Source organism: Quercus suber, unplaced genomic scaffold (genome assembly GCF_002906115.3).
Source record: "Quercus suber isolate HL8 unplaced genomic scaffold, Cork oak 2.0 scaffold_66, whole genome shotgun sequence".
Taxonomy (NCBI): domain Eukaryota; kingdom Viridiplantae; phylum Streptophyta; class Magnoliopsida; order Fagales; family Fagaceae; genus Quercus; species Quercus suber.
The window spans coordinates 1,130,702-1,156,586 of record NW_027069531.1 but is presented as its reverse complement, the minus strand read 5'-3'; the positions used below and the strand labels follow the sequence as shown (position 1 = coordinate 1,156,586).

Genomic DNA, 25,885 nt, shown 5'->3' with positions numbered 1-25,885 from the left:
TCCAAGACGCCTCTGACATGGGCCTATGTTTGAGTGTCGGTCAGTATAACCACACTGGGCCATAAATAAAGGGCCCATTGTAGCATGCTTCAAATTCAACCCACAAGATATTCTTCAATTCAAGTCCCACAGAAGCATATTCTCATAACAGTATAACACTAATAATGCATCACTCCCGCGCGCTAAGGGTATAATACTAAAAACGTAACCTACTATTTATTTATTTTTTTATATTTGTTCTCAGCTATCGATTGCCGCCTCAGACTACCTTCCAGTTCCCAAACTAACACTAAAACACTTCACTTTTCTCTCCTATTCCTAGTCTAAAACGGACAAAGGTCTCTCTCTCTCTCTCTCTCTCTCTCTCCACATAATATTTAATGGAAATCACGCCCACAAAATTCTCACAATCGGTTCTGATCTCGCTCCCGTTCACCATAACACAATCGAATTTGCGTTCGCTTTTCTCACTCCGCTATATTTTTCGCCGAGCTTGTTACTTCTTTTGGTAGACGCCGACGCAAGCAAATTCGGTATAATGGGGAAGCGTAAGTTCTCTCTCTCTCTCTCTTTTGTTTTGTTTTGTTTTGTTTTGTGTGTTGTTTCTACAATTTCGCTCAATTTCTTCTCGTACGGTCTTGTTTCGGCTGTTGTTTTCGTGTGGTTGTTAGTAGTTTTTTTTTTTTGTTTTTAAAATTTTAAACTATTTGATTTATTTAAAAAAAAAACCTAGGGGTTTTTTGAATTACCTGAGTTTCTTTGTGTTTAAATTGTTGTGAAAAGCCACTGGATTACGCGGTAACTGGTTTTGGCGGGTTTCCCGGGTGAGGTTAGTTACCATAGGTGTCTGATTGAACTTGTGTGAGTTTAGTTACCATAGGTGTCTGATTGAACTTGTGTGAGTGAAGTTCTCCTACGTCATTAAAAAAAAAAAGGGAAAAGAAAAAGAAAAAGAAAAGAGCTCTAGCTCAATTGGCACTCCTACCCTTGCAAGTGTTGGATAGAGAGTGAGATTGAGAGAGTGGGTTCAAGTCTTCAAGACCCACGCGGTACGTGTGTGATTTTACCAATCAAAATTTTAACTTCAATTATTAATGCACCAAAAATCGGAAACAAAATTCTTTGAAAAGGGAAGTCTGAATTTTTTTTTTTTTTTAAAATTTTTAAAAACAAATATTTGTAATGTTTGCTTTATAAAAGAAAATTGCTGAGTTTTATATTGGTTTAAGCTACTTGGGCTTGTCTTTAATGCTGCTATCGTGGGAACTATGTGTTATGCGAATTTAATTGGAGACTTAGCTAAATTGTATTTAATCTGAATGGTTTTAAATGAGCTATTAATTATGTTGCTGTAATAATCACAATTAAGTAATGATAGTGATGGTAATGGATGATTGGTGTGACGAGTTTCTTTGTCATTGTTTCTTCAAGCGCATATATCATACTTGTTGGATGGCAGGTTCCCTTGCCTTTTAATGTTGTTTGTAGCACATAAACATTGTCACATTAATGTTTGATTGGTTATTGAATTGCGAATTTAGTTGAGTATAGGTGATTTTATATGTATATTCGATGTTAATTTTTAATGAATATGCAGGTGGTAGTCGGCGAAAGAGTGCCGAATCTTTGGGCACCAATGATGATGATAGTGTGAGTTCTTCATCTGCTGACATGTCAAAGCTGACACTGGTATCAAGGACAGAAGTTGTGCAGCGGGACAGCTCTCTTGATTCTTGGCTAGAAGCATTATATGAGAAAAGGTACCTGTCTGTTACTCATTGATCAATTGTACAATCTTATGTTACATGCAACGATATAATCTTATAGCTCAGCTCCTTCTTGTTGTTGCCTTATATTCTTTTACAAGTATTGAGGTCCATCAGTTTTTGCTGATGTAGTTTATGACCCGAAACTAAATGTAACTTTTATTTGGGTGGTATGAAGGGGATCCACAAGGGAGAAAGCATTGTCATTAATCATTGAAGCTTTTACCAAAAACTTGCAGCATCAGTTTGTGGAAAAGAAGTAAGCCCATTTGTATTTTTTCATTTATGAACTAGTGAATTTTTATTGATGTTTTTAGGCACACACGTTTGTGGTAAAGAAGTAAGCACATCACTCTGAACAATTGTAGGATATTTTGAACTTTCTTTTTGAATGGGTTGGTTTGCCTTCTCTTGTAGCTTTGTTACATTGCTTGATCGATATCTGCATTCCATCAAGCGAGGATCTGCCAAAGAAATATGTTTAGCATCCCGTGCTCTAGGTAAATCTTGAATCTCTTAATGCAGTCATTGTTTTTTTTTTTTTTTGGTGCTCACTATTCGAAATAAGTTTAATTCTTGTGCTGGATCTAGGGTTGCTGGCTATGATCACTGAGGATAAAGCACATGAACTGTTAGAAGCGTCACTTCACCCTCTTTCGGAAGCTCTTAAATCTGGGTCTGAGATATCAAAGATTTCACATGTATGATTGAATTGAGAAATACTGTTAGTCTTCATTTACATAGTTCTTTTATATGCCAAAACTAAATTTGGATTTTTTTCCTTTTACTTGGACCTTGGAATCTATCTTAATAGATAATTGAGTGCTTGGCTGTCATAACCTTTATTGGTGATAATGATGGAGAGGAATCAGAAGGTGTGATGCAAATTATTTGGGAGTTTATTTGTCAAAAAACAGGTTCTAAGGTATGTAGTACCCTTGATCTTCAGGATGTGAACACACATCGCATACACTGTCCTTGTAATTTGAACCTAGTGTTTATGCTGGTGGTGCTATATGTGAAATTTAATTCGTCATTGTTTTGATTTGTAGAGTAAACTATCACCAGCTGTGATAACTGCCATATCTTCCTGGTCATTTATTCTCTCAAATGCTAATGGCTGCTGCCTTAATTCCAAAAACTGGCAAGAGTGAGTGACATTTTCTTCCTTCATGGCTCATAGATTTCATGTGTTTAGTGTTTTCATGATAAAAGAAATAAATCTCTCCATAATCATTGTTACAGGGCAGTTTCTCACTTTTCAACATTACTAGAGAAGGATGATCGATCTGTTTGCATTGCTGCTGGTGAAGCATTAGCTATACTGTTTGAGATTGGATGCCCCAAAATTAAGAAGGATTCTGCTGATGCTATTCAACAATTGAAGGGAAAAATTCTGTATCAAGTTGAAGACCTTTCCAGAGAAGCTGGTGGCAGAGGTTCCAATAAGGAAGATCTTGGCAGCCAGCGGAATTTGTTTCGGGATCTTCTGAAATTTCTAAGAGTATTTTTTCATTTGCAAACGTTTTCTTTTTTAATTATTTTGCTAATTTATAACCTTGAACTATTATGACACTTTAAGTTTTGTGATTACCAGGATGGTTCTTGTCCTGAAACATCAATGAAGATAGGTGGAGATTTGCTTAACACAGATACGTGGTCTGAGTTGATACAGGTACTTTCTCCTTAAGTTATCCAGTTTTATTATTCTGTGTCCAAAATATACAATTTTAAATGTTTTTCCAAATTTATTCAACAGTTGAACCTTTTGAAGCATTTTCTGGGTGAGAGATTTTCCAAGCACATGCAGGTTGGTTCTTTTGTTTCAGATCCTTATTATTTACAAATGCCTCTCAGATCTCCTTTTGATGAGTTATAGTCAGCAACTAACTTACCCCTGCCAAATCAGGAAAATGAATTGCTTCGCTCTCGATATAAGTTCACATTAATGAAAAAGCATATATCCAGCGGTGAAAAGGTTGGTTTCTCTCTTTATGATATTGTATTGTTGGTCTTTGTCCTTTCCTACTTTCTCACCCTTGGGAGTAGATGTAGTTGTTTCTGTGCATTCTGCAAAAACTAGGTGAATCTTGGGGATTCATAGCAGTGCTTTGAGATGTGGAAATAAATCCCTTCAGAGTTCAGACACAGAAAGCCCTTCTCACAACCGATTTAACAATGATGATTTACTAATGCAACCCCAAGCCCCATCATGTCAACAATATTGAGTTGATACAATTGAATACAATTTAGGCTTGTAATTGTACTGAGGGAAATAATTGACCTGAGAATTTCAACTCGGGGTTTGGCTTAAGTTTTCTGGCCTGACTGGCTCCCACATGTTCAAATTTAAACTATGCTTTATTTGATATAAAGCATGAAAGGAGTCTATTGGCTCTCTTCACTAAATTTGAAATTATGTATGAAAAGGGTCTTTGGCTCTCTCTCTCTTATTTACTATTCAATTTATATTATGGGCTACTTATATAAAAAGCAGTGGATTATGGTGCAAGTAGGTCTGCAAATGAGCTGGCTGTGCTCTGATCAGCTTGATCTTTCAGAAAACAAGATGAAAATTAAACATATAGGAGGCCTCGTTTTATAAATTAGCCCAGCCTGAACTCCATAACATTAGCTTGTGGGTTGGCAAGCCCAGTTATACAAATCAACTGTCAGTTGTTGGCTGCTAGTCTAGCACCCTTGCCAATTTGTTGACGCTTGTACTTGATGAGCTGAGCTTAAACATGATATTATTCAGCTTGACTAATTTACCGCCCTAGGTGAGATCAATGACCATGGAGCTTTCCTTAGCCAAAAGAAGGGCATATCAGTCAATGTAACCATATTATTTTAACATAAGAGCTGTTTTTATATAGGTTTCTGGGTCTGTATTGGGGTTTGGAAATCCATGATTTTTTTTTGTCAATCCTTTTGCTGTAATCAATCCCTGCTGAAAAAAAAAAAAAAAAAAAAAAAAGCCAATGAAGGTGTTTTTGTTTTGCCGTTCCAGCCTTGTGAACTCCACAAGGAACTTCTTATAAGTACCTCATTTTTCCTCTTTGACTCTTGCAGAAATTGCAGAAATCTCAATTTGCTAGTTCGCACAAGGAAATGACTCGAGCACTAAACAAGGAACGCAACTCGTCACAGGTATAACATCCAATCTGTGTAAAGCCTCTTCTATTGTGCATAAATATTATTTTAGTCGATGGTACTTGGATGATGCTTATCTTGTCTCTAACAGACAGAACTGAATTAAAGAGATGGGACTTTTGGGCTTACGTCTCATGTCATCTCTTAGATGTCACTGTTACACCAATCGAGTTTCACATGATGGGCCTTGTCTAGGTTGCCGAGGCCACAAACCTATAGCTTTAAATCATAGTTTAACATGGGGTTATGAAATACATTTTTACCATTTGATAATGAGTAGTGTAGACAAAAGGACCAAAGAAGGTCGGGATTGCTTGGTTAGAGTAGAACTGTAAGTTTAATTAAGGATTACCCAAAAATGCTAACATATGTGTCTAAGACTCTAAATCCACAGTAAATGCCGAATAGTACCAAGTTGGATTCTCAGAATTTCTCATGACATTTGCAGTTCCCTTTCCCTGGATAGGCTCTCAGCTCAACCTTTTTGAGGGTGGGTTGTGGTTATAAATATAGATTATAGAATATGATTTTCAGTAATTACAGTGGGGGAACAGTAAAGTAGTAGAATTGTTGAAATACCAATTCAAGCCCCCTGCCCCCTCCCTTAATTCCCTATTTTGCCCCCTTTAATGGTTGTTTAATGTATTGCTGCATTTTCACCACCTCATTTTATAAAACTTGGTTACCTTTTTTTTTTTTTTTTTTCCTGCTGCAGCAGGCAAAATCTGGACATTTTGCTGCTTGTGATGATAGCGAATGGTAGTAGACAAATGGAGAGGTGTTGCAACCTCAGCAACTGATCAAGAATGCTGTCATGACATCTGCCACGTTTTTCCCGAATTTTTATTTTTCTTTAATTATTTTTATAGGGTTCACCGTTCAGGTGCTTTTGACTGAAACCAGTCTTTATATATTCAGATTGGTAGTAACTTACTACAATATGTTTGGATAAAACAGTTGATTCTTTTTTTCCATTTTTATTGGAAGATTCATCAATAACATTTTATTAATTACAGAAAATTTGTTAAGCTGAATACCCAATTGTAATTTCAGTAACTATGAGTCACCCTTTATGTTAGTTCTTTACATAACTTTTGCACAGTTGACCTTTTTACACTTTTTTTTTTATAGAGACCTTTTTACACTTATGTGTGCTATGCTTCTTTTTTTTTTTTAAAGGACTGTTTTTTTAGGCGTTTTGGCAGCTTAAAAGAGCATTTTTAAAACTCATAACTCTGTTTTGCAACTATAACTCCTCGTAGATTTTTCAACAAACGCTCATTTTAAACTCAAAACACCATTTTTCAACTATCCATACAAACACTGCTTTTGTTTTTTTGTTTCAATACGTACTGTGCTAGCTGTTATTATGTGATGATTGATGGCAGATGTAAAATATTCCATTCAACCTACGTTCCACTCTTCATCCCTACTTCAATATATGAAATATTCAACGAAGCATTCATCCACTGGCCACCAATTTGTGCACGTTCTCAACGAACATTCCTGATATTTTAAAATGAACCTACCTCATGAATTTGATACTGTAAAAGCATAAAGAATATGGCAATGATTCCTTTTCTAAATTCTAAATGCTTTAGTTGTACGAATGGGCGGGCCATTGGTAAATCGGTACTGTGATCCTGTCGTGGCTTAAGAGTTGGTTTTGTATACTAAATACGACTGCAAGTGGCTACTGAAGCAGTCCAAAACCATTGCCAGCCAAAAACAGCTGTCTCTTGGTCTACAAATAATATTAAAGAACAACATAGAATCATCCATCAAAAAAAAAAAAAAAAGAACATAGAATCCAAATGAAACCATGCCTTTCGAATTAAAATTTTTCAAAAAACACAAGCACGCGCTGATATAACAAAACTTGTGAAATCCATGCATCTCATTAGTAGACCCCAAAAATAAAAAAATAAAAACTTTCATTCACTTTAAAATAGAGAGTTTATGATAATAAAAAAATTGGTAGTGAACAAATTTAAATGAAAGGTGAATATAGTGACATGTAGTGGAGACAAAAATTTCTTTGGGAGATGTTGTGTATATGTGTGCACGTGTGTGTAACCATTCTGATTTGAATCAAATTGTTCTAAATTAAAAAAAAAAAAAAGTAAATATCATAAGTTTCAAAATTAAATTTATTTTAAAACTAATCATAGTACACTATGATATATTGCTTTACTAAAAATTTCACAATATATATTCTTATTCTTAGAAATTATCTTTTGGATAATTATCTTTTATTTTTTAAAGAGTAAAATGTATGTATATCCCTTAAAAGTTAATTATTTTCTAAGCACACGCCACGAATTTTAGACTTTTAGTAATTGTTAACGTGACTTGGGATGGTTTTGATCACACCACTTTTGTCCATTGCTCTTAGAATATTATCATTGGAGTTCACTTAACTTATAAACCAAATAAATATGTGATGTAAGCTTAAAAAAATTTACATAATTATTTTTTATATTTAGAATAATTTAAAGAATTTTTTATTTTTTATTTTTTTTTATATAAGTATATATTTCTTCCCAAATCACATGTTATGTGCTTAATTATTTTGAACCCATATGTAATAGCATATGGGTTCAACAATTTGCTAATAGTATATTGGACCCAAATTGTTATTGAATTAATCCTAAACCGTACTGGCTGGCTTTATCAAAATAATTAATAATTAAATGACATATTAAGAAAAGAACTAAAATTCAAGAGAAATTATTACATTTTTTTTTTTGGTTAAAAGGAATATTAACATTATCAAGCCAAAATTACAGGAGTATTGGCAGTACGCCTTAACATGTACAGATCCTGTGCATCAGCATTCAAAATAGTTACATTTTACACACACAAACACTTATAATAAATTTATAATATATTATCTCTTTCTTTATATATATATATATATAGAGAGAGAGAGAGAGAGAGAGAGAGAGAGAGAGTATCTCTTTCTTTATATATATATATATATAGAGAGAGAGAGAGAGAGAGAGAGAGAGAGAGAGAGAGAGAGAGAGAATATTTGTTGCAAATATTGTGTGCATTTACACACTACCCAAAACAACTAAAATTGTAATTTTAAATCACTTTTTCCACTTTAAAGTGTGATTTATATATTAATTAATTTAAGTATTATTGATATATGTGCTTATATGCACAAAAATATAAATATAAAATAAAATTTGAGGGAATCAAGTGTTATTTTTCTTTACATTGACTTATATATTTGGTTGCGATGTGGTTACACATCATTTAAACTCAGTTGCGGTGTGGTTACACATCATTTAAGCTCAGTTTATCATTATCTAAATTTTGAAATAAGATTTTCAAGTGACTACATATGACTAAATCTAAAGGATCAAGACGGAGAGGCTTCCAACTTTCCAACGTGGACATGCACCAGCAATGAGTCATATGCCTAACATACTTTTTCTTAATAATTATTGGTGTATCTCAAAGAGTATATCTCAGCAAATGGTAATGTTTCTAATTTCTTATAATTAAAAATAAAAAAAAGCAAGCAATGGGTTCCAGTAAGCTCAACTAGTAAACTCTCTAATGGATGAAGCCATAAGTTGTGAAACCCTCCCCCTCCAAAAAAAAAAAAAAAGCGAATGATAAATGAGTTCAAATCTTCTGTCCCATTTTTCCTGCTCGACTCTATACTCCACCAATAAATGATTGCCACGTGTTCACCTAATTAATTAAATACTACTATTAATTTATAACTGTAGTATTAATAAGTTAATAATGATAGTATTTAATTAATTAGATGAACACGTGGTAAATGTTTATTGGTGGAATATAGAGTGGAGCAGGAAAAGTGGGACAGTAGATTTGGACTCTAAATAATGTAATTATGAAAATAAATTTTTCACAACTACAAATTTGTATCCGAATTCACCACAACAACTAGAGATTCTTATCCGATTACATAACTTTCCACATTCCATAAATAACTACTAACTTTTATTGATTCTTATCCTAATTTACCGGTGACATTACCATTTCACCTCTCATATAACAACATTATCTTAACAGTTATAAACCTTTTATGAAATTTTGTGTTTGACATAATTAAAAAGAAAATTTTGTGTGTTTGACATAATAAAAAAGAACCAAAATTCGAGAGAAATGATTACATTTTACCCACACAAAACACTTGTAGGAAATTTATAATATATTATCTTTTTATAAATATATATATATATTTTAACGTGATTTTAAGTCACATTTTCAAGTCTAAAAATGTGACTTGGGCTGTGTGTCAATGCATACAATGTGTGTAACAAAATTTTTCATATATATATATATATATATGTGTGTGTGTGCGCACACGCGTCTCTCATAAATTTATGTTTTGAGACAATTGTAACTTAATTTATTTGAGTATTATTAATATATATGCTTCTACCCACAAAAATATAAACATCAATAAAAATTTGAGGAAGTCAAGTGTTATTTTTCTTAACAATGAGTCAGTGACTTATACATTTGGTTACAATGGGGTGACACATCATTTAAAACTCAGTTTTATCATTATCTAAAAATTTTGAATTAACTTTTTTAAGTAACGCGTTACATATAACTAATTCTAGAGGATCTTCTTCTCAAAAAAAAAAAAAAAATCTACAGGATCAAGACGGAGAGGCTTCCAGTTTCCAACATGGACATGCACCAGCAATGAGTCATATGCCTAAAGTTGCCTTTTTCTTTTTCAAATATTCTTATATTTTCTCTATTATTAACAAAAAAAAAAACAATTTATTAGTAGTATATATCTCAAAAAATGGTAATGTCTCTAATCTCTTAGTAAAAAAATTGTAATGTAATTATTATGACAATACTTTTTTTCACAACAACTACAAATTTTTATTTGAATTCACTAATCAGGCAATAACATTACTTTTCCTCTTTCTATTCACAACTGCTAAATTTTATAGATTTTTATCCGAATTCATCAGTAATATCACTTTTTTCACTTTCATATAACAACATTATCTTAATAGTTGTTGAAATATATATTTGTTTTTATAGATCGTTATTGGACAAAATCGTATATTAGATGCATGAAAAAAATACCTTGAAAATAAAAATTAAAAAATTAAAAAGTAAAGCGCGTGAGTCATAAAGGATGAGGACCAATCAGATTCCAACGTGGACACGAATCAGCAATAATTAGCAAAAACAAAAGGCACGTTTGTTATGTTCATACATTTCTTTTTCTTTTCTTTTTTATTTATTTAACCTTTGGCTTTTAGTGTTAAAAATAATAGTAAAAATAAGGCACGTTCTTCTGACTCTCCCTTCCGATCTTTTGGCGCAAAAAAAAAGAAAAAAAGAAAAAAAGAAAAGAAGATGACTGACAGATAGACAATGAGATAATTTTTTTTATATAGTTATTTTGATTTGCTGAATTGTCGTGGGAAGGTTCGGTCCAGAAGAGAGACAGAGATTTCTGAAACCAAACCTTCTTCACCGACTGTCTTTAAAAAACAGTTGCTCATCCTTCGGAGATTTCTCTGTTTCTCTTTGTCGACCAAAACATTTTATCTATATTTGGTGTCATCATCCTCTTATGCTGTATTAGATAAGGCGGTGTTGTTGATTCTGGTCCAAATTGGGAAAGTATAAAGCTTGCATGCAAGCTGTTTTCTCACGCTGCTTTCAATTTTCACCATTTTTTATAAGCAGACTAATACATACAAATTAAGGTGATCTCTCTTTCTTCAATGAATCTTTTGTTTTTACTGTATGACTCATCTTTTTTTTCTTTTCTTTTTTTTTTGTTGGGGTTTGATCTTTTTAAGAGTTGATTGAGATGAATGAAATGATTCAATTTTTTTATATAGATATGATTTTGATTTCTGAGTTGGAATGAATTGGGTGTTGCATGTTGCCAAATAGTTTTTGAAGACAAATGAGAAAAAAAACTTTATAAAAAGTTGAAAAGGGTGAAAAAGTTTTAATTTTTAATGTTCCAACTTGGTTTTATTGTCGAATTTTATATTGCAAATGGATCACCAACTTGCTTTATGACGATGGTAAAAAGACTAAAAAAGTGTTAAATATGAAAATATCTATTATAGGATCATTACCTCGGTAGTCGGAACCCACTTTTAATCATGTGAGCCTGCGTCATTAGTTGGAACCCACTTTGACAAATTGGCAAATTTCACTTTCTGAGCGTACCGTCAAATTGGCAAGAAATTTCACTTTCTGAGAGTATCGTTTTCTGAGGGAATCGTCAAGGCCGTCACCAAATTGAGTGCTGTCCTGTTACTATTAGATTTAGAGCTGTATATATATTTCTGGGATCTATGTAAAGTCTATATACTAGGAACATGACCTGCATTACATTTAGCCGAGATCTAATTATATGACAGTACAAATCTAGTTCAAGTTATTGCAAGGCCTAGTTTCTTGGTCTTCAAACTTCTGGCGAATAATTTTGATCTATAGGTAGTATTCCTTTAGTGCCTTTGGCCCTTTAAATATGACAATTCTACTCCACATCTTTATATTTATCTGCCCTCTTTAATTATGTTCTAGTTTCTAAAAGGTAAATTACAAATTTGGAGTTTGGCGGGTTTTGCCAAACCGGATCTTTCGGTTCTTATGGACCCTCACCCTCTTGAAATATCGCCTTTGATTGTGAATCTTAAGTAGAAACTTTTGGACAAAATCTAAATAATCCAAATTTTGCTCTTTGGTTTGCAATTGAATGCATATATTTGATGTGTACCCGGCAAATTCTAACCCAGCCTAGATACAATTTAGTTTTATTTTCTTAGATTAATATCTGCCAGAGTATAAATATTATCAGTGCTTAAAGCATTTCAAATCAAACTGATTTTGATCATTGAGTTACATCTGCAGAACCAGAGCACTGATAACATCATTGAGGGAACGATGGACAATATGAAATGATTCAATTTTTTTATATAGATATGATTTTGATTTCTGAGTTGGAATGAATTGGGTGTTGCATGTTGCCAAATAGTTTTTGAAGACAAATGAGAAAAAAAACTTTATAAAAAGTTGAAAAGGGTGAAAAAGTTTTAATTTTTAATGTTCCAACTTGGTTTTATTGTCGAATTTTATATTGCAAATGGATCACCAACTTGCTTTATGACGATGGTAAAAAGACTAAAAAAGTGTTAAATATGAAAATATCTATTATAGGATCATTACCTCGGTAGTCGGAACCCACTTTTAATCATGTGAGCCTGCGTCATTAGTTGGAACCCACTTTGACAAATTGGCAAATTTCACTTTCTGAGCGTACCGTCAAATTGGCAAGAAATTTCACTTTCTGAGAGTATCGTTTTCTGAGGGTATCGTCAAGGCCGTCACCAAATTGAGTGCTGTCCTGTTACTATTAGATTTAGAGCTGTATATATATTTCTGGGATCTATGTAAAGTCTATATACTAGGAACATGACCTGCATTACATTTAGCCGAGATCTAATTATATGACAGTACAAATCTAGTTCAAGTTATTGCAAGGCCTAGTTTCTTGGTCTTCAAACTTCTGGCGAATAATTTTGATCTATAGGTAGTATTCCTTTAGTGCCTTTGGCCCTTTAAATATGACAATTCTACTCCACATCTTTATATTTATCTGCCCTCTTTAATTATGTTCTAGTTTCTAAAAGGTAAATTACAAATTTGGAGTTTGGCGGGTTTTGCCAAACCGGATCTTTCGGTTCTTATGGACCCTCACCCTCTTGAAATATCGCCTTTGATTGTGAATCTTAAGTAGAAACTTTTGGACAAAATCTAAATAATCCAAATTTTGCTCTTTGGTTTGCAATTGAATGCATATATTTGATGTGTACCCGGCAAATTCTAACCCAGCCTAGATACAATTTAGTTTTATTTTCTTAGATTAATATCTGCCAGAGTATAAATATTATCAGTGCTTAAAGCATTTCAAATCAAACTGATTTTGATCATTGAGTTACATCTGCAGAACCAGAGCACTGATAACATCATTGAGGGAACGATGGACAACATCATTGAGGTTTCTCCTCTAGCTGATGAGAGAGTTGCTCCAATGGCACCTCCATTGCCTGGTACAGCAACAAGTAGTTATAATCAGAAGGGGTACCTGATGAATGGATCACAGCAAAGAGGATACTGCTGTGTCTCTACATCTACAAAAGAGTTGTGGGATCGCCTCTTTGATGAAGGTTATAGAGCTGATGTTTCTATTAATACCGACAATGGTGGCACCATCTATGCGCATGCTAATATTCTTGTAAGTAAATATATGCCATATCAATTAACTTTCGACTCTTTGTTGGTAATCAATTAAGTCTTTACTCTAAAAGTCTGTTCTGTATGATCAACGTTGATTCTGCTTGAGAAATAATAAGATAACAAATTGATTTCTGATTATATATGCCAAGATCAATAGAGAAAACATATTTTGTAGTATCAAACTACTATGTTATGTGTGGCACCTCACAAATGGACAAAATCACAGCATAAAAGAGAAACAATTGGTTTTCCTTAAGGGAAACCAACCTTTAAAGTGAAATTTCACTGAATATATGGTTTTACAGGATAAACAGAACATTCAAATTCAAATAGTAACACATCCAAAGTCCAAACCTAATAATTTATCCAACCTATATCTATTTAACCAACTCCTAATGTTAAAAGCACAACCTTGAAATGAATACTTATTACTCATTAAATTTACAACTGACAGATTTCAAAACATAATATTTAATTGTTCCCTAGCCTTTAAGAAAAATAGATAAAGCTAGCTAGTTATTTGCACATTGATGCTATATATTAGAAAGTCATTTGTATATGAAGGCTGACTAATGGTTACTTGTATTGTAATTATTTTCAATTTTACCAATGTCAAAGCCATAGAGAAGCTTATGAATATAGGCAGGAATGTGTACTCTGCTGTGGGAAGCATGGGTTGCTTTTTGTATATTTTTTTTACAACGATTTGTTTAATATCAAGATACAAAGTAAATTTGATTGTTTCTGCATGTTGGCATGGTATCATTGATAAATAAACATAATAGTCCATTAACTGGATGTTTATTAACAGGGCATGGCTTCTCCTGTAATAAAAAGCATGTTAAAGAAATCAAAAAGGCGTGGTCGGCAGAGATCAATTTCAATCCCTGGTGTTCCACATGATGCAGTTAGAGCTTTTATTCGATTTTTGTACTCTTCCTGGTAAGTATTTATCACTAATTAGTATTCAGTTCTTAGTATTTGTTGGGTTTGTTGGAAGAATAATATTGGCACTCTGGTCAAGACTTCAGAATTGGACCATGGAACGTTTATAGGTAGATGTCATAGAGAATGGCCAAGATTAATATAGTTTCTATGGATTACATCTCTGCACACCATAATCTAAGATTGAAGACCAGTTCTGAAATTTCTTTACTGAATTTTTAATCAATTGGTAAAAATGGTCAGAGAAATTTTATTGGAAATTACATCTTTTGATCAATTCCTTTTCACCTATTCCTGGTGTATGGTAAAACCTTTAAGAAGAGGATCATTTTAACGCAGCTTCAATTTTGTTGTTACATTATGTTAACGCAAGTACTACATTGTGCTGATAGTTGATGGTCTTTCATATGTAGTTATGAGAAAGAAGATATGGAGGAATTTGTCTTGCCTTTGTTGGTGCTGTCACATGCATATGTGGTTCCTGAGTTGAAGCAAGTATGTGTGCAACAACTAGAGCAGGGTTTGCTTACCATAGAGAATGTAATTGACATCTTTCAACTTGCATTATTGTGTGATGCCCCTAGGCTTAGCTTCATTTGTCACCGTATGATTCTGAGGAACATTAAAGCTGTCTCTGCTACTGAGGGATGGCAAGCAATGAAGCAATCCCACCCAATATTAGAGAGGGTACTTCTGCAGTCAAAAATTGATGAAGATAATGTAAGTGCTCTAATTTTATTTTCTTTTTTTCTTTTCTTCTATCCCTTTCCCTGATATTTCATTGCGGCAACCCACGGAAACTCCCTCTTTATTTGAATTTTAATTTGAAGTCGTGTTTTAAACTCATTTTCAGAGGCAAAAGGATCGGATCAGAAAGATAAACGAGGGAAAGATTTATTTGCAATTATATGAGGCAATGGAGGCTCTTGTCCACATATGCAGAGATGGTTGTCGGACAATTGGGCCACATGATAAGGACTTCAAAGCAAACCAGTCACCCTGTGATTATGCAGCCTGTAAGGGACTGGAATTGCTTGTACGTCATTTTGCTGCTTGCAAATTGAGAGTTCCTGGCGGTTGCATTCATTGCAAGAGAATGTGGCAGCTATTGGAGTTACACTCCCGGCTTTGTGACAATTCTGATATCTGTAGGGTTCCTTTGTGCAGGTACACCTACAATGCTTTCTGCTCTTCTTTATATTTTTAATTTGGAGTGTCATTTCATCCATTCATGATCTAGGGGTTTTGAGTGTCTTGCCCCAACGCAGGCTTAGACATCATTATTAGATTCATCAAATGTAGGAAATTAATGAGGCCAACTATATACAGGGCCTTGTTTTCATCATGATTTATAATTCCTATTTTGTTCAAGGATTGCATAAGCTTATATCATATGCAGCCTAAACTTTCAACTCACTCAGCAAATTACATTTTTTCAGGACCTTTAGGCAGAAAATTACGAGACAGAGCAAGAAGGATGAGATTAAGTGGAGAATACTTGTGAAAAAAATATTGAGAACAAAGACCATCGCTGGAGCACCTTTTTTTTCGTCGGTCATTGCTAGCTCTACATGACATCTTTTCGTCAGCCATTGCTAGCTAGCTCTACATGGCATCAAACTTTGCTTCTCCTAGAGCTAGTTTCAATTGTAAATTAGTTGTAATTGCCTATTTGTAGAGAAAATATTGCTTCTAGGTGTTCTTTTATATCTCAGTGTGGAATTAAAAATAAGAGAATCACTTCCTTCCAGACATTTGTCACTCCCTGGAATGGACCAAAAAGTTGTGTATTGCTAACGAAATGGACAATTCGACTAGCTCAACGTTTAAGTAATAGTTAGTTGGGTTTAAAATTCACCTTATAGAAGTGCATTTGTAATCAACATTAAAATATCCATTTTCTCTAGCTGTCTGGTATGATCTCTAATAGCCGTGGAACTGATCGGATTCTAATAAGTCTCAAATCAAACAAAAGAGGGCACAGTTGCTAAATTTAGTGTTAAAAGTTCAAACACTTTCATTATCTGCAGCATTAAAAACCATAAGAGAGAACTTAGTGTAAAACCAAAACTTTAAGTGGGTGTATTTGGATACAGTTTATTTTGCTGAAATTGAAAAATCATTGCTAAAAGTACTATAAATAAATGTAAAATTAGTTAAAATAATACAGTATGCTCATGAATAGTACTAAAAAGTATAGTAAGGCCCATAAATAGTAGCAAAAATAAACTAAATAGTAAAATAATTTTAATTTTTAAACTTAACCAAAACACACTTAGTGCCGGTTTGGATAACACTTCATTTCACTTAATGTGGCGTTGCATTTTGTTCCTGCATTTTCAGTTTTTTTTTTTCTTTTTTTTTTTTTTATAGCCGGAGTTAGAGCTGTCCACGGGTTGAGTCGGCCCGAGTTTGGGCCCAACCCGCACTCGACCCGATTAGGTTGGGTCACTGAAAAACTGACCCGCAACCAACCGAAATATGGGTTAGACCCACCAGGTCGGATCATCGGTTTGAATGGGTCGGATCATCGGTTTGGCGGGTTGGACCTCTTATTGGGCATTTCCATAAATTTTATTGAATTTAATTTTTTTGGGCCTTTTTGGCCGAAATTATTGGGCTTTTCAAGGAATTTAATTTTTTTGGGCCGAAATTATTGGGATTTTCAAGGAATTAATAGTTGTTAAATGAGATTGGGCCTGTTTTTTACTAAATTTCTTTCAAAATGGACCATCATCTCTACTTGAATTTGTCCAAAACTCCAAATTCATACTTCCCAGATATTGGGTATGAATTCAAAGTAAAACCAGAGAACCTGTTTAATCAAACAAATAAAAACACAATACCATTTTGTCCCCTGTCAATTATCCACACATTATAACAGATATTTTCCAAATTGCCTGTGCCTTAAGGCCTGGGTAGTACCATTTTGTTTCCACATTCATCAATCTGTCAAGGTGAACACATACCTACCAACCATTCCACACATCAAATAAATTTCCAGAACCACACAGCAGCAAGCACTACTAAAAATACTACATCTTCATAATTCGATATATAAAGCCATAGAGGCAGCAAAGAAAGCAGTTACTGCACAAGAATCTGTCAAGGTGAACACATACCTACTAACCATTCCACACATCAAATAAATTTCCAGAACCACACAGCAGCAAGCACTACTAAAAATACTACATCTTCATAATTTGATATATAAAGCCATAAAGGCAGCAAAGAAGGCAGTAAACTACCAAAGCAGTAGGCAATATTCCCAGCAGTATATATATAATTAGTTACAATTATGAAATACTATAAGTATTTCCAAAAAATAGCTTTCCTAATGCAGTAAAGAACTACTCTATTATCTCTAGTTAACAAGTCCATAACTTATAGAAAGGAAAGCCTACACAGATGCTAAGTTTTCCTTCCTCTAAGCAAGACAAGAGTTCATATATAATTAGAAAAGCTACACATCTGTCCAAAAAGCTTCAAAATATAACCAAAAAAATGCCTCCTATACAAAAGGCAACCTTCCATCCTCCTACAATACAAGGGGAAAAAATATTTATCAATAATATATAAAGACAAAGAACAAGAGCTACAGAATAACCAAAAGGGAAGTAACCAATATGAAAAAAAATTATAAGGGCAGAAACATACCCAATCGGTGATCATTCATCAATATTAACTGTGATACGAGTACCACCTTTGTTTGGGCAGGAACTAGAACTTGCTATTGTTGTTGCTTGATTTAAAACTAGAAAAGAAAAAATTGAGACAATAGATTAAATTTTGCTCAAGTATATGACACATTTAATAACACTTAGTAGACAAGAAGATTGGAAGTTAAACATATTACCTAATTCATGAAATTCATCCTCCAAGACCTCCATCTCGTCCTTTGATTTGCGAAAAGAAATTGGAACATGGGCTTGCAGCCAGTTTTGAGCACAAATAAGATTTTGAACCATGAGAAGGGAGAGTGAATTTCGAAATGGATCAAGGATGCGCCCTCCAGTACTAAAAGCCGATTCAGAAGCAACCGTAGAAACAGGTACAGCTAGCACATCCCTAGCCATTTTGGACAACACTGGGTACCTATCTGAATTGGCTTTCCACCACCCCAAAATCTCAAATTTCACATCCCTTCTACTCTCACAATTTTCAGCCAAATATTTTTCAACCTCATTGCTACACCCTATAGACTTCTCAGCCTCTAAATACTGCTCATATCGTGAATTAACCATCACATAAGGATCACTACAACCAATTGTATCAACTTCCATGTGTGTCCTCTCATTCTCACTTGGTAGTACCACATTTGGTGAATCAACCCTAGAGTAATCATCATACAACCTACCCATGAACTCCCCCACCAAATCAACCATCTCATCAGCCACTTCATCCCATAAATTTCAGAAAAAGAGAACTTCAGAAACCTCATTTTCTTCCTTGGATCAAGAACCACAGCCATATACAAAAGCTTATTAATTTTATCCCTTTCCCCCAGTACTTTTCAAATTTAGCTTCCATTTTAGTTGCCATGTTTTTCAAAAGATGATTTTGAGACTTAATTAAATGAGCAATATTCTCTTGAATCACAAACATCTCATCAAAGAAAGTATTTGAAGTCACATACAAAGAACCGAAGAACTTTTTTGTTGCATTGTAAAAAAGTTTCAAGAAACCCACAAATGTCCTACAATTTTGAAAAGCAACCCCACAAGGAGATCCCAAGCCACCACTATTTTCCTTGTTCAAAAAGTATGAAGAATAGCTATCATCCTCAAAGTCCATTCTTAGAAACACTTTCTCAAATTTTTCAGCAGTATCTAACATGAGATAGGTAGAGTTTCACCTATTAGGTACATCAAGACTTAGTAAACACTTGGATTCAATACCTAATCTCTCCATAATACTCCTAAAAGTTTGATTTCTATTTGGTGAGGACTTCACATACCTCACCGCTTACGCACCCTAGCAATGGACGCATCAATTTCTTTCAAACCATCTCCCACAATCAAATTTAGGATATGTGCACAACACCTCATGTGCAAGAACTCATGTTCTAAAACAGTCCCCTTCCAATCTTTAGTCACTGTTTGTAAAAATTTAATGGTAGTACCATTAGAGGTAGCATTATCCACTATCAAGGTGAATATGCCATCGACACCCCACTCACGCAAACACATCTCAATCTTTCTACCTATAGTCTCCCCCCTATGGTCTTCCACTTAACAAAAATTCAAAATTCTCTTATGCAAGTTCCAATCATCATCAATAAGATGACCTATGAGGGACATGTAATTTAGATTTTGAATACTAGTCCATGTGTCCATAGTAAGACACACCCTACGACCTTTCAAGGCTGCCCTTAGTTTCTCTCTCTCAACACCATAAATGCTAATCACATCCCTAGCCACAGTTTGATGAGATGGGATATCCCTAATTTGCAACTTAGGTTGTAAGGTTGTTGAATATCTTTGAAACCCATACCCTTCAACAAACCTAAAAGACAACTCGTCTATTATAATCATTTCAGCAAGTGCCTTACTAGAAGCCTCAACAGTAAAGGCTATTGGTACAAGCTGAAACCCTTCCTCCCCATTCATTTTGGGTTCAAATGCTAAGGTTTGTTACCCTTTAAGTGAAGCTCTATTAGGGTTCTTAACACAGTTTGGTGTATGATTCAACAAATTAGTGGTACCATGACCCTTACTATTAGCTCGGTAAGTTTTTTGGCAATAATGGCAAACAACCTTAAATTGACCCTCACTAATTTTTATTTTTTCAAAATAATCCAAAGCAGTAGACTTTTTCCTATTATTACCACAATCAAAAACTATCTCACTCACCTTGGTTTTATCATTAGGTTTAGGTGGAAGTGTTGCAGCATTAGTTGAAGTGGCAATAGGTTCAGCTTGGGCAGTAGGTGTTGTTTGGGAAAGGGGGGCATCACAAGAGAATTCCATAACCTAAAGACATCAAATTTAAGCATTAGCAAACAACCATAAAAACTAATCCTAAGAAAGATCGTTGTAGTTGACCTCTTAAAGGGCAAAGTCACAAACACTGGAGCTTTGTAGAATAAGAAATATCATTATACATAACTTCACAAGTACTGATTTCATTTAACACTCAGTGTTCTGTATCAAGGTAAATTACATGGCACTTCATGATTTAAGGTAAATTACATGGCACTTCATGACTTCATTTAAATTACAAGTACGTATGTTTAAGAGTCAAGACAAAACTAAGAACTGATATATCTATAAGCATTTGAAAGAAATTGTCCTGGTTCAAAACATGGAGGTCCAAAACAGTTTCCCAAACCTTTGTTTTTTATAAAACCAGATCATAGACACAACTTCAGTTGAAGTAATCTCTCATTGTCTTTAGTTTGTTCTCTTTTTTTTCTTTTTTCTTTTTTTATTTTTTATTTTTTATTTATTTTTAAAATTGCTTAGTTACACATAGCCAATGGTTTTTGAACAAACTTCCTCAACATCACAGACGCAATGTTTATACAATAAGGCAATCAAATAATCTTAAAAGCATCAAAAAACAATTAGAAGAATCTAAAAAATTTTATTAAAAAGTGAAAGAACAGATTTTTAATGTTGTGCGACACGAACCAGTTGGCGAGGAAAGCGAAACTGCGGTCGCCGAGCTTGAAGGCAGAAAGGCAGCGGACGGGGCCCTTGGTGCGACAGACCAGCAATATCACTCCGATCCTCTGCTCAGCGGGGATTCGTGTGATTTGAGAAGATGAGAACCAACAGCAACAAGGTTTGGTGTTTGGTCCGTTGGAGACTTGGATCTTGGAGTGAAGTCAAGTGTTTCAAAATATAAGAGTGATTTTGAATCAGCCCTTAAGACTAGAGAGCAGAGAAAAGTAAAACAGAGAGAAGAATGAGATTGATTTATAAGAGAGAGAGATGAGGGTTGAGGGCCTCTTGAGGCTGAGGGAGGGTAACCGGCCATGGCTTGGGGAAGTGAAAAATTGATTATGATTTAAGGTGAGGGTTAACCGTTCTGAACCTCTAAAGAATGAAGAGAGATTTTGTGTGATTTTCTTTGATTTTTTTTTTGTGTGTAAGTGTGTAGGAACTATTTTGTTGATCATCAGAAGGATCAAGACTATTGATCACGCTCAAATTGCACGACCATGGTTCATTCCACAATGTAAATAGTGTTTAGTCCAATCAATTCTTAGGCTTCGCGTGTAAAAGTCTTAGGCTTCTCTGTTGATTTGAGACTTTGCTTGTAAAACTAAAAAACTCAGTGCTTTAAGTCTAATCGGCCTTCTCTCTTCAGTCTTCACGGGTTCTGAATGCTGAATCCTTGAATTGCCACTTTTTTTTTCTTTTTTTTTTTATAATATCGGTCAGGTCGGGTACTACGGGTTTTTTCTTCCTTAAACCGATACCTGACCTGAATAATCGGGTTTTGAAAGAAACTGACTTGAAACTGACTCACTATAGGCTTTGGGTCAACCCGTTTGGATTCGAGTCGGTTGGACCCAGTCGGTTTGGGTGGGTCAACGAACTAATGGACAGCCCTAGCCGAAGTTATTGACTTTTGAGGGAAAAAAAGTACTGTGCATGAACAGTGAGTGCACTGTTCATATACTACTCATACATTAAAAAATATTAAAAATGGGTCTCACGATACTATTCATACATTTAATACAGTGTTTTCAGCAACAATCAGTTTTCAGTAATAATAAATTGTATCCAAACAGACCCTTAATATAGCTAAGGGCTCCAAGTATTCAACTGTATTAAATTAAAGGATTAAATTTACCGTCTACTGTTAATTTACACTTGTAAGAGCATTCACATCAGTATATGAAAACTCATGTATAATACAAATAACTACCATTTTTACACATTTTATATCAAAATTGCTCCACATCAGTGCTTCCAAAGTCTGGTATAATCCTCTATATTTATCCATGAGCTACAGTAACCGTGTATATATACACGGTTACTGTAGCACATGTATTTATTATTTTATTAATATAAATTCGCACCAATTTTTCTCTCTAACCAACAGCAACAAGGTTTGGTGTTTGGTCCGTTGGAGACTTGGATCTTGGAGTGAAGTCAAGTGTTTCAAAATATAAGAGTGATTTTGAATCAGCCCTTAAGACTAGAGAGCAGAGAAAAGTAAAACAGAGAGAAGAATGAGATTGATTTATAAGAGAGAGAGATGAGGGTTGAGGGCCTCTTGAGGCTGAGGGAGGGTAACCGGCCATGGCTTGGGGAAGTGAAAAATTGATTATGATTTAAGGTGAGGGTTAACCGTTCTGAACCTCTAAAGAATGAAGAGAGATTTTGTGTGATTTTTTTTTTGTGTGTAAGTGTGTAGGAACTATTTTGTTGATCATCAGAAGGATCAAGACTGTTGATCACGCTCAAATTGCACGACCATGGTTCATTCCACAGTGTAAATAGTGTTTAGTCCAATCAATTCTTAGGCTTCGCGTGTAAAAGTCTTAGGCTTCTCTGTTGATTTGAGACTTTGCTTGTAAAACTAAAAAACTCAGTGCTTTAAGTCTAATCGGCCTTCTCTCTTCAGTCTTCACGGGTTCTGAATGCTGAATCCTTGAATTGCCACTTTTTTTTTCTTTTTTTTTTTATAATATCGGTCAGGTCGGGTACTACGGGTTTTTTCTTCCTTAAACCGATACCTGACCTGAATAATCGGGTTTTGAAATAAACTGACTTGAAACTGACTCACTATAGGCTTTGGGTCAACCCGTTTGGATTCGAGTCGGTTGGACCCAGTCGGTTTGGGTGGGTCAACGAACTAATGGACAGCCCTAGCCGAAGTTATTGACTTTTGAGGGAAAAAAAGTATTGTACATGAACAGTAAGTGCACTGTTTATATACTACTCATACATTAAAAAATATTAAAAATGGGTCTCACGATACTATTCATATATTTAATACAGTGTTTTCAGCAACAATCAGTTTTCAGTAATAATAAATTGTATCCAAACGGACCCTTAATATAGCTAAGGGCTCCAAGTATTCAACTGTATTAGATTAAAGGATTAAATTTACCGTCTACTGTTAATTTACACTTGTAAAATCAGTAATTTAACAAACCGCAGCACGCAAGATTTTTTGTTAGTAGTTTAATAACCTCTCAGCTGTAGCTTTAGCTTGAGCTGATTTGACATTTGATTTGAGGCGTATGGCAAAACGTTTCACAAAGAAGTGGATGTCCATTTCAAAGAAAATTAAAACTGAGGCCCTTGTCATTTATAACTCACATAAATTTGTTCAGCCAAAAAAAAAAAAACTCGCATAAATTTGGGTCCATGAAATGGAGATATTCCTTATTGAGATGACCACAGATGCAGTCAAATGGACCTTCTGCCATACAATGTACCTTGATGTCCTATTCATACACCATTAGTCTAAACTTTTATAAAAATCAGTAACTTAACAAACTGCAGTACGCAAGATTTTTTGTTAGTAATTTAAAAACCTCTCAGCTGCAGCTTGTGCTGGAGCTAATTTGACATTTGATTTGAGGCATAGAGCAAAACGTTTCAAAGAAAATTAAAACTGAGGCCCTTGTCATTTATAACTTCACATAAATTTGGGTCCATCAAATGGAGATATTCTTAAGATGTACTGGCTAAAAATTTAACTATTTAAAACTATAAAAAGTTATTTTATTTATTTTACCTATACACATATTATAGCAGTGAATTTATTTTAATTTTCAATACAATAAAATAATATAAATATCATAATAAAATAATATAAACATCACAATAAAATAATATATCCACTACAATAAACAACAATCACAACCACCCACAATCGCTACCACTACTACTACCGCCACTACCACCAACTCTTCCACCGCCACTGCAATTGCTACTGCTGCCACCAACTCTTCCACCACCAACGCCACTGCCACCGTCACCGACTCTTCCACTGATGCTGACACCGCCACTGCCACTGCCACTGCCACTGACTCTTCCGCCGCCGTTACCGCCATCGCCACATGATAGCAAATAATCATCTAGTGTTAACAAGTGATTTTTTTAACCCTAAACTATACTTACACACACACACACACACACACATATATATATATATATATATTACTAAAACAATTTCTCAATCTTCATGATAGCAAATAAGAAACTAGAGTAACAATAATATTTTATTTTAACCCCAAATTATATATATACAAATTTATCTTTTGACTAAAAAAAATTTCCCAATCGTCATGATAGCCTATTATCGTCTTAATTGTCCAGAAGCAATCTTGGAACAATGTGAACTATGAAATTGAGGAACTTTATAAGAAAACATATAAAATAGAACACATATTACAGCTGGAACAATGTAGTCCATAGATTACTTATATACATAATTCAAACCAAATTACAATAAAACTTACACGCTTGCACAAGTTCCTATGACTCATGCTTCTCAACATATAAAAAAGGAAGTTCTTACAATTCGCCTTACAATTGCCATAAATGTTCAATGAGGTCCAATTGGAGTAGAAAATAAATTTCTCAGTCTCTAATGTGTCCATACCTTTCAATGTATGACATAAATCCATCACTTTGTTCACGTAACACTTGCATAGGAGGATTATCCACTCCATCAATTTGTTCATAATCCAAGTCTACCACTTCATTATCTTCCCGCTCATCTTCAACAATCATGTTAGAGCCCCGTTTTCCTTTTGTAGAAGAGGCATTTTCAACTTGAGGTGGAGAATTAGAAACTGACATAGGAGTATTTTGAGATGTTTCCAAAAGTTGTGAGTCAATTTCTATATCCCCATTCATGATACCCATGTAATATGTTAAGTCTCTATGTGACTCCATGTCTCTATGTGACTCCATAAAATTAGAAGAAAAAAAAATGTAAACTTCCCTGCACACAAAAAATTTCCAAACTAACATTTATATCAAAACTTAAAATACTTAGAATTATAACAATAGAACATGATTATGCATAAATACTATAATTTGACATGTAGCTTAATCCCACTGATAAAGAAAACAACAAATTCATTTTTGAGCATCTCAAAACCAAACTAACAATTTCTCATTAAAATGACCACAAGAAATCCTTTTTGTATGCTTCTATTTCTGGTTTTGTGCAACAGAACATAAAACTAGGACAAGAACTTCTATTACAAGAAAACCACACAACAAATTCTTGCAAGCAGAAAATTTCCAATACATTCCAAAACATATACATTTTGTCCATTCATGGATGCTCTAAATCAAAACGAATCAAAATGAATGGATGCTTTGAGATCAAATAACAGAACTTTTCATTGAGCAAGAACAACAAAAAAATTACTGCATCTAAAATAATAAACTAAAAGAACAAGAAAAATAAATCATTGACCACATTCTTTGATGTCATACCTAAATCAAAAATCCCACATTCTTTGATGTCATACCCATTCTTTGATATTATACCCAAATTAAAAATCCCAAGCATCCACATGAAGAAGACAAAGACAACTGATTTGAAGTGGATCGGCAGAAGAGAAGTTGGTTTGAGGCGGATTGGCGGCGTGGGTCTGAGGCTGATCGGCGGCTTGGGACGGCTAGTGGGTCGATGACGTCGAGTTTCAGTGGCAGCAACATTGAGAATAAGTCGGGCCGGCGGCAATGAAAGAGTGAGCTTGAGAGAGTGATGTTAAGAGAGTGAGCTTGAGAGAGTTTTGAGAGATGAGAGGTTCAGAT

General features: G+C 34.3%; 3 protein-coding genes across 6 annotated transcripts; 2 read left to right on the top strand and 1 right to left on the bottom strand.

The window, feature by feature from the left end:
• The first annotated feature begins 225 nt into the window (after positions 1-225).
• LOC112027375 (uncharacterized) lies at positions 226-6,063 on the top strand. 3 transcript variants are annotated; one of them, XM_024060061.2, is made up of 13 exons: positions 227-548; positions 1,598-1,760; positions 1,945-2,025; positions 2,184-2,266; positions 2,358-2,467; positions 2,581-2,691; positions 2,819-2,916; positions 3,012-3,270; positions 3,364-3,441; positions 3,526-3,576; positions 3,676-3,744; positions 4,839-4,916; positions 5,638-6,063. In XM_024060061.2, the coding sequence occupies exons 1-13, from the start codon at positions 539-541 to the stop codon at positions 5,680-5,682; spliced, it is 1,236 nt and encodes a 411-aa protein (XP_023915829.1). In that variant the 5' UTR covers positions 227-538; the 3' UTR covers positions 5,683-6,063. The 3 variants fall into 3 exon arrangements, with proteins under 3 accessions (XP_065628977.1, XP_023915829.1, XP_023915822.1); XM_024060054.2 differs by having other exon boundaries at positions 228-548; positions 5,635-6,063; XM_065772905.1 differs by lacking the exon at positions 3,526-3,576 and having other exon boundaries at positions 226-548; positions 5,635-6,063.
• A 4,266-nt stretch (positions 6,064-10,329) lies between these two features.
• LOC112027344 (BTB/POZ and TAZ domain-containing protein 4) lies at positions 10,330-16,047 on the top strand. Of its 2 annotated transcripts, none has more exons than XM_024060028.2 (6): positions 10,330-10,645; positions 12,907-13,194; positions 14,008-14,138; positions 14,555-14,861; positions 14,995-15,308; positions 15,581-16,047. In XM_024060028.2, exons 2-6 carry the CDS (start codon positions 12,940-12,942, stop codon positions 15,714-15,716), a joined length of 1,143 nt encoding a protein of 380 aa, XP_023915796.1. In that variant the 5' UTR covers positions 10,330-10,645; positions 12,907-12,939; the 3' UTR covers positions 15,717-16,047. The 2 variants fall into 2 exon arrangements, with proteins under 2 accessions (XP_023915796.1, XP_023915804.1); XM_024060036.2 differs by lacking the exon at positions 10,330-10,645 and adding an exon at positions 12,296-12,489.
• Positions 16,048-17,318: 1,271 nt separating this feature from the next.
• LOC112027275 (zinc finger BED domain-containing protein RICESLEEPER 3) lies at positions 17,319-21,466 on the bottom strand. The gene is made up of 4 exons (XM_024059945.2): positions 20,774-21,466; positions 17,998-20,113; positions 17,799-17,895; positions 17,319-17,679 (listed from the first exon to the last, which is right to left on the bottom strand). Exons 2-3 carry the CDS (start codon positions 18,524-18,526, stop codon positions 17,810-17,812), a joined length of 615 nt encoding a protein of 204 aa, XP_023915713.2. The 5' UTR covers positions 18,527-20,113; positions 20,774-21,466; the 3' UTR covers positions 17,319-17,679; positions 17,799-17,809.
• Positions 21,467-25,885: the final 4,419 nt, after the last annotated feature.

What these genes read in the sequence shown, in the direction of transcription:
- LOC112027375 (XM_024060054.2), top strand. An exon ending in GTCAAAAAACAGGTTCTAAG is followed by an intron (nt 2,692 to 2,818) that starts GTATGTAGTACC and finishes TTTGATTTGTAG; the next exon opens with AGTAAACTATCACCAGCTGT. An exon ending in ATATATCCAGCGGTGAAAAG is followed by an intron (nt 3,745 to 4,838) that starts GTTGGTTTCTCT and finishes TGACTCTTGCAG; the next exon opens with AAATTGCAGAAATCTCAATT.
- LOC112027344 (XM_024060028.2), top strand. Translation starts at nt 12,940, where the DNA reads ATGGACAACATCATTGAGGTTTCTCCTCTAGCTGATGAGAGAGTTGCT. An exon ending in ATGCGCATGCTAATATTCTT is followed by an intron (nt 13,195 to 14,007) that starts GTAAGTAAATAT and finishes GTTTATTAACAG; the next exon opens with GGCATGGCTTCTCCTGTAAT. An exon ending in CAAAAATTGATGAAGATAAT is followed by an intron (nt 14,862 to 14,994) that starts GTAAGTGCTCTA and finishes ACTCATTTTCAG; the next exon opens with AGGCAAAAGGATCGGATCAG.
- LOC112027275 (XM_024059945.2), bottom strand. Translation starts at nt 18,526, where the DNA reads ATGGTTGATTTGGTGGGGGAGTTCATGGGTAGGTTGTATGATGATTAC. An exon ending in GGATGAATTTCATGAATTAG is followed by an intron (nt 17,896 to 17,997) that starts GTAATATGTTTA and finishes TTTCTTTTCTAG; the next exon opens with TTTTAAATCAAGCAACAACA.